Below are 14784 nucleotides of genomic sequence, written 5' to 3' on the forward strand. Positions count from 1 at the left end.
CACACACACACACACACACACACACATAAATTTCTTGCCGGCTCCAAGGGGGAGGTGGGGACTCAAACCGGCTCCTCTCTTGGATATTTAATTTCTTTCTTTAGATGAGAAAAACAGAGTAAAAACACCTACTATCTGCTTTAGGTAGTTACTTTCTTTCTAATAAAGGTGAAAAAAAAGAGTAAAAACACCTACTATCTGTCTTTAGATAGTTACTTTCTTTCTATTAAAGGTGAAAAAAGAGTAAAAACACCTATTTGTTTCCCATAATTTTAGGGACTTTAACCCAATTAATAGCGATTTTTCAACTTTGTCTTGTCCTGTCGGATCTCGTCAATCCGCCGTTGGCAGACAAAGTCGGACATAGGGCGCTGGCCCAATGAAGAAGTTACTTCCTGGGACTTTGTTTCCAAGTCCTGTTCCTCTGGCCGTGCACGATTTTCAGCACGTCGTTCTTCGTCTGTCAGCAAACGGGTATGTTGAGATCCGGATCACGGCACCAAGATGATAGGCATTTTCTCAACCTACATAAAAAGAAAACCACAGACAACGTTTTAGTTTTCAATCAAGTCTGTTGCAAAAGACGAAAACATAGCAAAACAGATACACACAACTATACACACCCACACACCTGAAAACACCCCTGGTTGACATGAAAACCGGTCATTTGAATAGACTTTACTTTCTGTTTTTGCGTATTTTCCCTGTGAGCCTCTCTGGCTAAATAGAAAGAGTAGTTATCTTGCAATTAGAAATGCCAATAGACTATTTAGATACAGTGTTGTCTAGACATTCTCATTCAGTAATGCTAACTGACTATAGTGACTGTTTCTGATCCTAAATTATAGAAATCTAAACCAAATCTTGAACTACATCAACATTCATTCATTTCAAGCACACCTTTTCTGTGAAATATAAAGGAATAAAGAACAGACAAATGAATCTCCTGCCTTCGATGATACGACAGAGAAACTTGTTAACTTCACGACGAAGAGCTTACATAAGGGGAAAAATTATAAGAATCAAAACCAGTTGTTGGGGTAAAATGAAAACATAACATCAAAAATGCTCCAAATGATATCCAAATGCTAAATGTCAGTATGTCTTCAGAAAAATAAACAGAAAATGAGACAGGTCTAATAACTCTCTTAAAATGTTTAAGTTATCCCATAAACCGTAGCATTTCGTTAACTTATTTCGTCATGGCTGGTGAGCCATGAAGCCTAACCTATGATGGATTAATCCTAACCCTGCACCATGTCATCTCATGGCTGCTAGGACAGCACTCACCCAACCAGTTCTTATCTCATCTCATGGCTGCTAGGACAGCAGTCACCCAACCTGATCTGAATTCTTCTTCAATTCACAGAAACAGGCTCAGGAGACAAATCTGTTTACTTTCATACTGGCTACAGGTTTGTGCAATTCAACACTTTTGTTAAATGAGGTGTAAAACCAGCATTTGTAAAGATACACAATAATTTATGGATAACTATATTCATATCTGGTGTGTTATAATGCATTGGAAACAAGCTGAAGTTAACTTTAACTGAGAAAAGGCTGCAAATATCTTTTTCATCAGGTGAAGTATCTTGACAAACAGAAAACGACTTTTTTGTTGAGCATTAAAGTAGAACAGGTGTAGTAATATTATTATACTATATGAACAGTATGATGCCAAATTTCATCTTTAAATAAATAAAGTGAATAAATAATCTTTTGTATAGAAAAAAATCACCCCAAAAACATACAATTTTACAGGTGGCTTTATTTAATTTACTGTTTAATTTTCTGTTGTCTGTTTCAAGGTGTTAATAAACACAATGCAAATATGAAGGAGAATTTACATCAGGTAGCTCCACCTTGTATTCGTGTAGGGTGGGGCGTGGACAGTGAGGAGGATGTTTCATGGAAATCAAACAGAAATGACATTGTCCTTCCTGTTCCTCCAACTTTTGGTGTGTCATCATAAGTCCAGACAACTCTCTGAGAAGCTGCCTTGATGTTCCTTGACTTTCCATTAAAGGTAAGAGAAAAAGTGGCACAGCTTCAAAATCCTACAAAATATATTTATCTTCTTTTCGTGTTTCCTAAAACACAGCAGAACTGCAGTAGATGCTTATGTTTTTTCTAAGCTTGAAGCTGTTGCACTGAGTGTCTCCATCATACATAGCTGCAAAGGATGTCAATATTTATGTGTGAACTGACTTACATGTGTTAATCAGTTGTGGATAACTTGCTTTCTATGGTAAATAATTTGACTATGTTGATAATTAAGCACTTTATAGATGCTGAAACATTAGCAAGTATATGGGTTTACTTAATAAAAGTGAAAATAAAAATGCACTTAGCTGTTTTGTATTTAGTATCCATCACAGATGAGTAAATTACAAAAGTCATATTTACGACGTTTAACAGAAACTGAAAGCAGAGCAGATTCTTGTACGGTAAACTCAGTCCAGTTAAACCTGTTGAACAATGTCTGTTGTTCCTTTGTGATTCAATTAAAGAACATCTTTTGGATCAGTGCCAGAGGAAAAATATGTACGAACAGAATAAATTATTTATATAATGTCTGGGGTTAAAGTTGATCATTAAAACATCTGGGCTTTGGTTTAAAGCTGTGACATTTATAAAAAAAAATAAATTAAAAATATCCATATTAAAGCTGTTGCTGTGTCAGGAGGAGGGTCTGATTAGCCTTTCTCAATGTGCTAATGGTGGAGAAACAATTTACCATTTCAGGAATACAGTTTGTCTGCTACAATCGGTGGCCATGCTAACTAGCCTGAGCATTCATGTCAGGTTCTGTGGTGAAGAAACAACTGTAGCGAAGGGAACAGAAAAGGGGAGGGTGTGAGAGCGTGAACAAGAGGGTGACTGTCTGTTTCTGACAAAACAATAGTCAGAACTGCTCTTAAAGTAGTAACAGTTTGTCTGCTTTTCTCAGAACTTCCTCCTGGTCTGCATGGACCTAAATTGTGCAATTAAAAGTCTCAAGTGGGATTGCTGCAAAGACCGTTGTCATGAGGTTTTGGACTTCTTCCTCAGACAGATAACTCCACGACTGGTTTGATGTTGTTCTGGTGGCTGAGTCTTTGCTCTGCTGCTTGCCACACAGAAGACTGGAATTATAAGCTCCACTTCAGCCAACGTTTAAAATTTTGTAACGTTTCTCCAGATGAAGTGGTCGAATGTCGACAAGAGCCTTTGAACAAGGAGTTTCTTGATCCCTCAAGCCCTGATTTCAGCAGGAAGAAGTCATGCATCATGTGTTCTTTCTGCTGCAAACAACACAAAGTCAATGAGGAAGCGTCACTGTTCAAAATGAATCCAAGATATTAGAGTTGGTGTCCTTGGCAGGAGGTTCATTCAGGGAACCTGTTTTACAATTGGCCTCAAAGACCAAAAAAAACAACAATCAGTCACTATAATTACAGTTAGCTGACTGATGTTGAAATGTATTGATTCATCCTGGCTTTTCTTGTTTCTGTGCCCTTCTCAGGACAAAGAAAATCATCTGGAACTTTTCACAAAAACCTCAGTCAGATTTTATTCAGTATTTTTATCCTTGGATGTTTTGTGACTGCCTTTCTGATAGATCATAATCCATCCACCAGCTGGATAAATGATCACAGAGGCCTCCTTTCCAGAAATGGATCTGGATGAACTTGGAGTCACCGTCAAATTCAGGCCGACTAACCGGGATTAATAACTTGTTCAATCTGACTCTCAAATCAGATTCAAAACAGTCCTTCTATTTTGTCACGAAATATTTGCTTTCAGACCTTGTGCCTGATCCATTGTTTAAAAGTTTTGTCCTTCCAGTCTTTATTCTTTTAATTTCTGTCTTCAAATTATTTCTACTTGATGTCCTCAGTTTCTTTTCATCATCTTTACTTTCTCCCTCTTTATTTCTGGGGTTAGTGTTACATGTTTTATGTACTTTGTGTCAGTATTCCATAAAATATTTTTGTGCAAATTAATTTTAATTAATTGAAAACAAATTTTGGCCTCATTTTAAATTCCTTAAAAAAACGGCTATCATTTTTACACTTGCGGTTCATGTGGCATCATTGCATCATTTTATTGTTTATGGTCTTTATTCTTATTTGTCCTTTGTTCTTTTTATTGTTTTGCTTTTGGAAGATTAGTCTTCATTAATCTAGTTGAGGGAATAGGTCAGTGAGTTTGATGATAAAAGTATTTTTTCAACTTAAAAAACATTCATAAAGCATAATAATAATTTAGCTGTGTCAAAACACAAATTGTGAGGCGTAAATTGCCAGAGGATGTTTTGTCGTGTCCTGGCTGCAAAATGGAAACTGACCAAGTTCAGTATTTACATGTAAACGTAACTTTCATCTTATTGTTCCTTAATACAGTTTGTTTTTATGTTATTGCACTTAAAATAATGATCTATTGAAAAACTAAAAGGCTATTTTCAACAATTTTGAATCAAGGAAATAAATATAATGATATAGGAGTTTCCAATCAGGTAGGCCCACCTCTTGATTCGTATTGTCTTGAGTTTGAATTGTGATGAGGATGTTGCCAAAAAGATTCAGACAGACACAGCCGCTCTCCAAGCAGTCACCAATAGATGTGTTCCTTCCTTATTCCTTGTCTGCAATTGGAGGTAAAGAAGGAAAGATGAAAATTCACTAGAAGATTCTTTCTATTTTTTGTAAAAGGCAAGGCAAGGCAAGGCAAGGCAAGTTTATTTATATAGCACTTTAAAACAGTACCACTGACCAAAGTGCTGTACAATCACAAGATTAAACAAATAAAAATCAAAATTAAAACACATAAAAACCAACAATGCAGTGACATAAAACACTCTATATAATACATAAACATACCCAGATAAATACAGAAAAGCAGCATCTCAAACTGAATCAAAGGCCAACCGAAAAAGGTAAGTCTTAAGAGCAGATTTAAAAATTGCTAAAGAGGGGGCCTGTTTTACCAACATAGGTAAAGAATTCCAAAGTTTGGGAGCTGCAACAGCAAACGCCCTGTCTCCTCTCTGCCTCCTGGAAGTCCTCGGCACCTCCAGGTTCATTTGGCTCGCTGATCTAAGAGCTCGAGGAGGACAGTGTATATGTAGCAGCTCAGAGAGATAGGAGGGAGCAAGGCCATTTAAAACAGCAAGGAAGAGCATTTGCACCTTTTACAGATGTTGTTAGGCTGGAAATCTCCACCAACAACACAATAATAATAATAATAATAATAATAATAATAATAATAATAATAATAATAATAATAATAATAATAATAATAATAATAATAATAATGTTTATCTTTTTGTTTGTGTGTTTTTTAGTGTATCAAATGTTATGGTACATTATTGTGCAAACTGTCCTAGGAATAGGAAAAGTTGTAGCATTTTAATCAATGAGCCATGAAGTCTAAATTAGATTAAAACAACATGCAACTAACAAGTAACTAGGAATAAAAAATAAGATACTATAGTACTGTTTTAAACTAGTGCAGTTAAACCAGTTAGGCAGTACGTGTGGATTTTTTATGACTACATAATTAAGCAGCGGTTTCAGATAAATACCTGAAACCAAAAACAATTACCCTGTTCAGGTGATGCTGGGAAACTGATTTTCATAGTTTAACCCAGGATTAATGACTCTGGCATGCTATGAATTTGGTAATCAACAAGGTCCAACCATCAGACCCACTTGCCATGACAGGGTCAAGAGAAAGAAAACTGTGCTACACATAATTGGCTTGGCTGATATCTTACTGATGTCAGCAAGATATCAGTAAGAGCCACGCTCAAATAGTTTTGTGCAAGTATGGACATGATAGGAATGTCAAACCATCACAGAGCTAATCAGGAAGGAGCAGTGTGACCCATAAATGATCCAGATGAATGAGATGATGTATTTTGGTTGGAAAGGTGGGCAGATTGGCAAAAGAACAAAAGTCAAAGATCTTGTGAAGATGCAGGCTGAAGCTGCTAAGACAACGTGTCCTGTACCAACATTGGTTGAAAAGGACATTGGTTCTGGCGCAAATGGGATAAAACAACATTTACCCTAAACATACAACCAAAGGGCTTGAAGAAAACAAAATAAATGTTTTAGAATTGCCATCACAAACCCTTGATCTCAATCCTGAAGAGAATTTGGGGGAAGATCTGAGAATGTGTATGACAGCGAGGTGACCTACCAACCTGGCTCAGTTATGCCAGTTCTGTTAGGAGGAATATGCTACAAATCAACAAACTATTGTGAGAAGCTAGAGGAAGGAAATCCAAAACATTTGCCCCAAGTCTTACAACTCAAAGACATTGCTAATAAATACAAAGGAAATATGTGTAAACCTCTGATTTTGAAGACATTAATAAAAGCTTCTCTCATTGTTGTGGTATTTAGTAAATAGAAATAAGTTACGTCTTTCTGTCTAACTTAAAATAGATAGACAGAAAGGTCTTATCTAAAAAGTCGTATGTGTCTGTGTTAGGTCTATGTAAACTTTTGGTTTCAACTGTTTGCTGTTGAGGATGAACAGAAGCTTTTAGCATCTAAAATATGACCTGAAAACTAAGTTTAAGTGTTAATGTCATAGAAAAAGCCTTGCTATGATTATAAAGATAAGAAATGATGAAAAGACAGGATTTTTATAAAATCCTAGTCTGGTTAATATAGCAGCAATAAACTTTGCTAAGGTGCAAATGCAGGCCTGCATGCTCAGGGATGTGTATGCAGAACATCTTTACCTACATGTTTTCATGGTGCTGCTTAGCGAATAAGAGTGCTGATAGTGCAGAAACCATCCATACATCCATCCATTTTCTAACACCCTTGTCCCTAGTGGGGTCGAGAGGTGCTGGTTCCTCTCCAGCTAACATTCCGGGCGAGAGGCGGAGTCACCCTGGACAGGTCACCAGTCTGTCGCAGGTGCAGAAACCACTTGTGTAAATCAAAACATCCCACAGAATGTGAGAATCTTTAGAAAGCAATCTTGTGCAAACTTGATACTGAAGAACTGAAGTGATAATATTTAAACAGGCACAGAACAAAAAAATATATACTTTTGATATTCATGATGTCAACTTTGTAGCGTATAGAAGTCACATAATACGGTACTTTAATGCTGTCCTGAACAATTGTGTGCAGTGAGAGCCATATCGTCAGATTGAGAGGAGAAAAATCTGACTGCTTCACACTCAGCAAAACTGTAGACTCAAACAGAATGACATCATTGGAAAAAAAAAGATGAGACCTTGAGGTTCCTAAACTACACACCCTAATATTCAACTCCACAAACAGACAAGAGGATAGTGATCTAAAAATTGTATCATATCTGAGACTGCATGTCAAATGTTGACCTTGAGATATGTTGACTCAAATGCATCATAAGAGGGCAGAAAACTGATACATTTACACTAATGATGAATGTGTGTAAACATCAAACCAGAACTGTATCTTTGTATACATACAGAGATACATTTTATTTTAAATGAAATGTGCTAAATCTGTTGTTTTCTGTTTTCTGTTTCCATGCTCACCTGAAGGTGGCATCATTAAGAAGACCTGCAGATTTAAGATCAACGCAGATCATCAAGGACACATTTTCTTGACTTTAAAACCAACGGAGCGTCTCTGAGTGCTGGCCAACAGATTTGTTGGATTAGCACAGATTCATAGTTTGTTTGGATCTAGACATGGAGCTAACAGGTCTGTATGCAAAGTGATTAAAGAAGCTTTTCTTTTTTGAATTTATGTGAAAATAGGGTAAATATTGAATGCAGCTGTTTTTTTTAGTTATGTTAAAAATTTATTATTTTGTATAAGAACCTGCAGTAATCAAGAACAAATTGAGGAATATTGACAATTAATAATGTTCATGTTTTTTCTTGTTTCTGTGCCCTTCTTAGGACAGAGCAAACCATCGGGATCTTTTCACAAAATCCTCAGACTGGTTATGTTCAGTGTTTTTATTCTTGGATGTATTGTGACTGCCTTTTTCATGTACTATAAACCATCCCCCACTTTCTTAAACCATCTATTAGAGTCATCAGATTCCACAAGGAACATCCAGCATGTTGATACTGAAACCAATTACAAAAACATGACTATAGTTCTTGTTTGGTTGTGGCCCTTTGGTCAAACCTGTGAAATGAACATCTGCAGCTCTGCCTTCAACATCGAGGGCTGCTTCATTACAGCAGACAGAAAGTTCTACAACAAATCGGACGGAGTCGTCATCCATCACAGAGACATTGCTGGGGACCTGTCCAACTTGCCAAAATTACAGAGGCCTCCGCTCCAGAAATGGATCTGGATGAACTTTGAGTCACCGTCAAATTCAGGCCAGCTTCCCGGGATTAATAACTTGTTCAATCTGACTCTCAATTACCGTCGAGATTCCGACATCCAAGTGCCTTCTGGGTCTATTCTAGCAGCAGATACTGTGGAGGACTTCGTACCACCAAGCAAAAACAAACTGGTCTGCTGGATGGTCAGCAACTGGAGCCCTAATCACGTGAGGTCAAAATATTACAATGAGTTGAGAAACCATGTTAACATACAAACTTATGGACGTGCCTTTAACAACTACATCGCTGACAAAGATTACATCCCTACTATGTCCAGTTGTAAGTTTTATTTGTCCTTTGAGAACTCAATCCACAAGGACTACATCACTGAAAAACTATACATCCCCCTCTCTCTGGGCACAGTGCCAGTGGTTCTTGGCACAACCAGAGAAAACTATGAGAACTTTGTTCCAAGAGATGCTTTTATCCATGTGGAAGATTTTAAGTCACCCAAAGAGCTGGCTGACTATCTGCTTCTTCTGGACAAGAACGAAGAACTGTACCTTGGGTACTTTAAATGGAGAAGGCACTTTAAAGTAAACAGACCCCATTTCTGGGCAGAGCACACATGTAAGGCCTGTGATTACCTGAGACAACACAAAGAATACAGGGCATTCAATAACCTTAACAAGTGGTACTGGGGCTGATGGTGCTTAGATGGACTATGCAGCACTCATCACCTCTATAAGGTGGGACTCAGCACACAGAAAAAAAACAATTACTTGGTGAGACAAACATTAAGTTAAAAATTTAGATGTAATATTTAATTCAGGCCTTTTTGAAGTACCATCTCATTTGTGATTGTGAAGATGTCACCTATGCAGAGCACTGAAATCAGATGTGAAGGTAGTTTAACACTGTTGTGAACAATTTTGGAAATCTGTAGATGTCTTTAAACATTCTTTGATGTTTACATTTGCACTGCAGATCTAAAAGATGCTTCTCTTTACATTTTGTGAAGGATGATCAATGATCGTAGTAGCAATTACTTTCAGCGGGCATGTCATTAAGAGCTTGGTTTCTGTAGTTGGTACCAGAAAAAAATGATGTGAATTGGATTTTATTTAGAAGGTTCCCTTGCAGCCTGAACAACCATAATTTTCAGCATTGTCCAAGTCTTGACATGAATTAAAAAAATATGTTAATAGTATGGAGACTATCTTACCTTCCTCTCTTCTTACCTTTTTTTTTCTGCTTAACTTCTTGTTTCATTCTATCCTTCAACACAAAAAAAAAACACTAAATCTGTTTTTTTTTTACTTCTTGTATTCTAAGTCCTCCTTTTCTTTCCTTTTTTCCTTCACTCTTCCATCTCTTTTGTACTTTTCTATTTTTTGTACAAATCAGGAATTATTTTGTTAATTTGCAGGTATGGAGATCAAAAACATCTTGTACTATGAATGGGATTAAATCTCTTATGTGTGGTTTCTACTGAAACTATAAAAAAAAAATTCTGCCAGTTTACTGAGACATTTAGTGAGTCAGAACAAGTTTTTTGCCAAATCATTGTATTTTGCCAAATGTGTTCTAACTATAGATGTCTACTAGTATAACTTAGAGAATAAATATATGTGTACGGTAAATGAATAAACCTGAATGGTGTGACCTAATGTTATACTGGAACCAAATATTTACACACACTGTAAAATAAGACACACAAAATGAAACAAACTAGACCTGTTCTATTTTAAACCAGTCAGAAAAACTATTTCTATTTGCTAAATGCCAGAAAATTGAGAAACATGTTGGTTTAGTTTGTTTTATGAAGCAGAAGAATATTTGGTCCATTTATTTCTTAGAATCTTGCCATTTTGTTTCAAGTGGTTTGAGTGCCTTTCAACAAGCTTCTCACAATAGTTTGCTAGAATTGTGTCCCATTCCTGCTGACAGTATTGGTGTAAATAATTCCTATTTTCCACTGAGCAGTACAGGTTGGTGCTATTCGGTACGCTATTTTGTCTGTTTCCGATTAAACCAACCCATACTCCACTATTCCTGGGCCCCCATTTGTTGTGGGTCCATAGGATAATGGTACAGTATAGTTTGTGTGTGATATCAGGAGTGTGAAGCTACTGGTGTCACACAACACAGTGCAGATTTGTTGTCGCACTAATGTGACGCAACGGTATGTGTTTGGGTGTAATCCCACTTGTCCACTGAGACTCCAGCTGGCAGTGGAAATGTTCTACTGAATACGTCGGACCATAAGATATTATACCAAACCACACTGACCCCAGGCCATATCACTGATAGGCATTTTCTCAACCTACATAAAAAGAAGACTACAGACAACGTTTTAGTTTTCAATCAAGTCTTTTGCAAAAGGAGAAAACATAGCGAAACACTTCTCCAAGTTGTTTACCATGCGTTCTGCCATTCTGCTGCAGAACTTTTCTTTCAGAGAAAGGGAGTGAATGAACATCAGGACTGCTAGACAGATTTACCCATATAAAGGAAAAAGTGCGGAATTATTTCTAAATGAATTAAGTTTCAACATGAGCCAGTTTACCACAGTACAGTGGAGAAAGAACTGACAGTCTGTAGTCTCTTCTATCTGCGTTTTAAACTTGCTTTGCTGAGCTCAGATGAAATGCTGCTGTAACTCGTTATATGTCTGCCATGCCTGAAAGAAGAAGCACAATACAGGCAAACAGATACACACAACTATACAAACCCACACACCTGAAAACACCCCTGGTTGACATGAAAACCGGTCATTTGAATAGACTTTACTTTCTGTTTTTGTGTATTTTCCCTGTGAGCCTCTCTGGCTAAATAGAAAGAGTAGTTATCTTGCAATTAGAAATGCCAATAGACTATTTAGATACAGTGTTGTCTAGACATTCTCATTCAGTAATGCTAACTGACTATAGTGACTGTTTCTGATCCTAAATTATAGAAATCTAAACCAAATCTTGAACTACATCAACATTCATTCATTTCAAGCACACCTTTTCTGTGAAATATAAAGGAATAAAGAACAGACAAATGAATCTCCTGCCTTCGATGATACGACAGAGAAACTTGTTAACTTCACGACGAAGAGCTTACATAAGGGGAAAAATTATAAGAATCAAAACCAGTTGTTGGGGTTAAATGAAAACATAACATCAAAAATGCTCCAAATTATATCCAAATGCTAAATGTCAGTATGTCTTCAGAAAAATAAACAGAAAATGAGACAGGTCTAATAACTCTCTTTAAAAGTTTAAGTTATCCCATAAACCGCAGCATTTCGTTAACTTATTTCGTCATGGCTGGTGAGGCATGAAGCCTAACCCATGAAGGATTAAGCTTCATGGCTGGTCAGCCATGAAGCCTAACCCATGATGGATTAATCCTAACCCTGCACCATGTCATCTCATGGCTGCTAGGACAGCAGTCACCCAACCAGATCTGAATTCTTCTTCAATTCACAGAAACAGGCTCAGGAGACAAATCTGTTTACTTTCATACTGGCTACAGGTTTGTGCAATTCAACACTTTTGTTTAATGACGAGTAAAACCAGCATTTGTAAAGATACACAATAATTTATGGATAACTATATTCACATCTGGTGTCTTATAATGCAGTGGTTCTCAAACTTTTTTCAGTGATGTACCCCCTTAAAAATATATTTTTAGTCAAGTACCCCCTGACACGGGCAAAACATTTTTGGAATTAAAAAGAGGTACAGTGCTGTAAAATCACTGTCTGATTTATTAAAGCCAAACAACTTATATCAGTGAACCTGACAAATACATCCATATTGCAAACATTGCATGGTTAAACAAAAAAGAAAAACAGAAGACGGTGACCACCAGGAAGGTATAAAACCAGTCAAACCGTTTTATTTTAAAGGATATTGAAACTAAATACTGAATATAAAATTCAGTGCATGATCACACATTTATATTTTATCGAACTTTTTACAAAATAATTTTTCCCAAGACTTATTATGAGGAGCCTACTGATTTTTTAAAGATATTTTGAAAAGCTTCACGTACCCCCTGCAGTACCTCCATGTACCCCCAGGGGTACACGTACCCCCATTTGAGAACCACTGTTATAATGCATTGGAAACAAGCTGAAGTTAACTTTAACTGAGAAAAGGCTGCAAATATCTTTTTCATCAGGTGAAGTATCTTGACAAACAGAAAACGACTTTTTTGTTGAGCATTAAAGTAGAACAGGTGTAGTAATATTATTATACTATATGAACAGTATGATGCCAAATTTCTTCTTTAAATAAATAAAGTGAATAAATAATCTTCTGTATAGAAAAAAATCACCCCAAAAACATACAATTTTACAGGTGGCTTTATTTAATTTACTGTTTAATTTTCTGTTGTCTGTTTCAAGGTGTTAATAAACACAATGCAAATATGAAGGAGAATTTACATCAGGTAGCTCCACCTTGTATTCGTGTAGGGTGGGGCGTGGACAGTGAGGAGGATGTTTCATGGAAATCAAACAGAAATGACATTGTCCTTCCTGTTCCTCCAACTTTTGGTGTATCATCATAAGTCCAGACAACTCTCTGAGAAGCTGCCTTGATGTTCCTTGACTTTCCATTAAAGGTAAGATAAAAAGTGGCACAGCTTCAAAATCCTACAAAATATATTTATCTTCTTTTCGTGTTTCCTAAAACACAGCAGAACTGCAGTACATGCTTATGTTTTTTTCTAAGCTTGAAGCTGTTGCACTGAGTGTCTCCATCATACATAGCTGCAAAGGATGTCAATATTTATGTGTGAACTGACTTACATGTGCTAATCAGTTGTGGATAACTTGCTTTCTATGGTAAATAATTTGACTATGTTGATAATTAAGCACTTTATAGATGCTGAAACATTAGCAAGTATATGGGTTTACTTAATGAAAGTGAAAATAAAAATGCACTTAGCTGTTTTGTATTTAGTATCCATCACAGATGAGTAAATTACAAAAGTCATATTTACGAAGTTTAACAGAAACTGAAAGCAGAGCAGATTCTTGTACGGTAAACTCAGTCCAGTTAAACCTGTTGAACAATGTCTGTTGTTCCTTTGTGATTCAATTAAAGAACATCTTTTGGATCAGTGCCAGAGGAAAAATATGTACGAACAGAATAAATTATTTATATAATGTCTGGGGTTAAAGTTGATCATTAAAACATCTGGGCTTTGGTTTAAAGCTGTGACATTTATAAAAAAAAATAAATTAAAAATATCCATATTAAAGCTGTTGCTGTGTCAGGAGGAGGGTCTGATTAGCCTTTCTCAATGTGCTAATGGTGGAGAAACAATTTACCATTTCAGGAATACAGTTTGTCTGCTACAATCGGTGGCCATGCTAACTGTAATTATAGTGACTGATTGTTGTTTTTTTTGGTCTTTGAGGCCAATTGTAAAACAGGTTCCCTGAATGAACCTCCTGCCAAGGACACCAACTCTAATATCTTGGATTCATTTTGAACAGTGACGCTTCCTCGTTGACTTTGTGTTGTTTGCAGCAGAAAGAACACATGATGCATGACTTCTTCCTGCTGAAGTCAGGGCTTGAGGGATCAAGAAACTCCTTGTTCAAAGGCTCTTGTCGACATTCGACCACTTCATCTGGAGAAAGGTTACAAAATTTTAAACTTTGGCTGAAGTGGAGCTTATAATTCCAGTCTTCTGTGTGGCAAGCAGCAGAGCACAGACTCAGCCACCAGAACAACATCAAACCAGCCATGTGGAGTTATCTGTCTGAGGAAGAAGTCCAAAACCTCATGACAAAGGTCTTTGCAGCAATCCCACTTGAGACTTTTAATTGCACAATTTAGGTCCATGCAGACCAGGAGGAAGTTCTGAGAAAAGCAGACAAACTGTTACTACTTTAAGAGCAGTTCTGACTATTGTTTTGTCAGAAACAGACAGTCACCCTCTTGTTCACGCTCTCACACCCTCCCCTTTTCTGTTCCCTTCGCTACAGTTGTTTCTTCACCACAGAACCCGACATGAATGCTCAGGCTAGTTAGCTGACTGATGTTGAAATGTATTGATTCATCCTGGCTTTTCTTGTTTCTGTGCCCTTCTCAGGACAAAGCACATCATCTGGAACTTTTCACAAAATCCTCAGTCAGATTTTATTCAGTATTTTTATCCTTAGATGTTTTGTGACTGCCTTTCTGATAGCTCATAATCCATCCACCAGCTGGATAAATGATCACAGAGGCCTCCTTTCCAGAAATGGATTTGGATGAACTTGGAGTCGCCGTCAAATTCAGGCCGACTAACCGGGATTAATAACTTGTTCAATCTGACTCTCAAATCAGATTCAAAACAGTCCTTCTATTTTGTCACAAAATATTTGCTTTCAGACCTTGTGCCTGATCCATTGTTTAAAAGTTTTGTCCTTCCAGTCTTTATTCTTTTAATTTCTGTCTTCAAATTATTTCTACTTGATGTCCTCAGGTTCTTTTCATCATCTTTACTTTCTCCCT

The 14784-nt window shown here is 36.8% G+C and overlaps 1 protein-coding gene across 2 annotated transcripts; it reads left to right on the plus strand.

Annotated features, from left to right (window-relative positions):
• The first annotated feature begins 1791 nt into the window (after positions 1-1791).
• On the plus strand, positions 1792-9948 carry LOC111612181 (alpha-(1,3)-fucosyltransferase 9-like). 2 transcript variants are annotated; one of them, XM_023352446.1, is made up of 3 exons: positions 1792-2026; positions 7535-7697; positions 7898-9948. In XM_023352446.1, the coding sequence occupies exons 2-3, from the start codon at positions 7685-7687 to the stop codon at positions 8983-8985; spliced, it is 1101 nt and encodes a 366-aa protein (XP_023208214.1). In that variant the 5' UTR covers positions 1792-2026; positions 7535-7684; the 3' UTR covers positions 8986-9948. The 2 variants fall into 2 exon arrangements, with proteins under 2 accessions (XP_023208214.1, XP_023208215.1); XM_023352447.1 differs by lacking the exon at positions 1792-2026 and having other exon boundaries at positions 4763-7697.
• The last annotated feature ends 4836 nt before the right edge of the window (positions 9949-14784 follow it).

This window comes from Xiphophorus maculatus, chromosome 19 (assembly GCF_002775205.1).
Source record: "Xiphophorus maculatus strain JP 163 A chromosome 19, X_maculatus-5.0-male, whole genome shotgun sequence".
Classification (NCBI taxonomy): domain Eukaryota; kingdom Metazoa; phylum Chordata; class Actinopteri; order Cyprinodontiformes; family Poeciliidae; genus Xiphophorus; species Xiphophorus maculatus.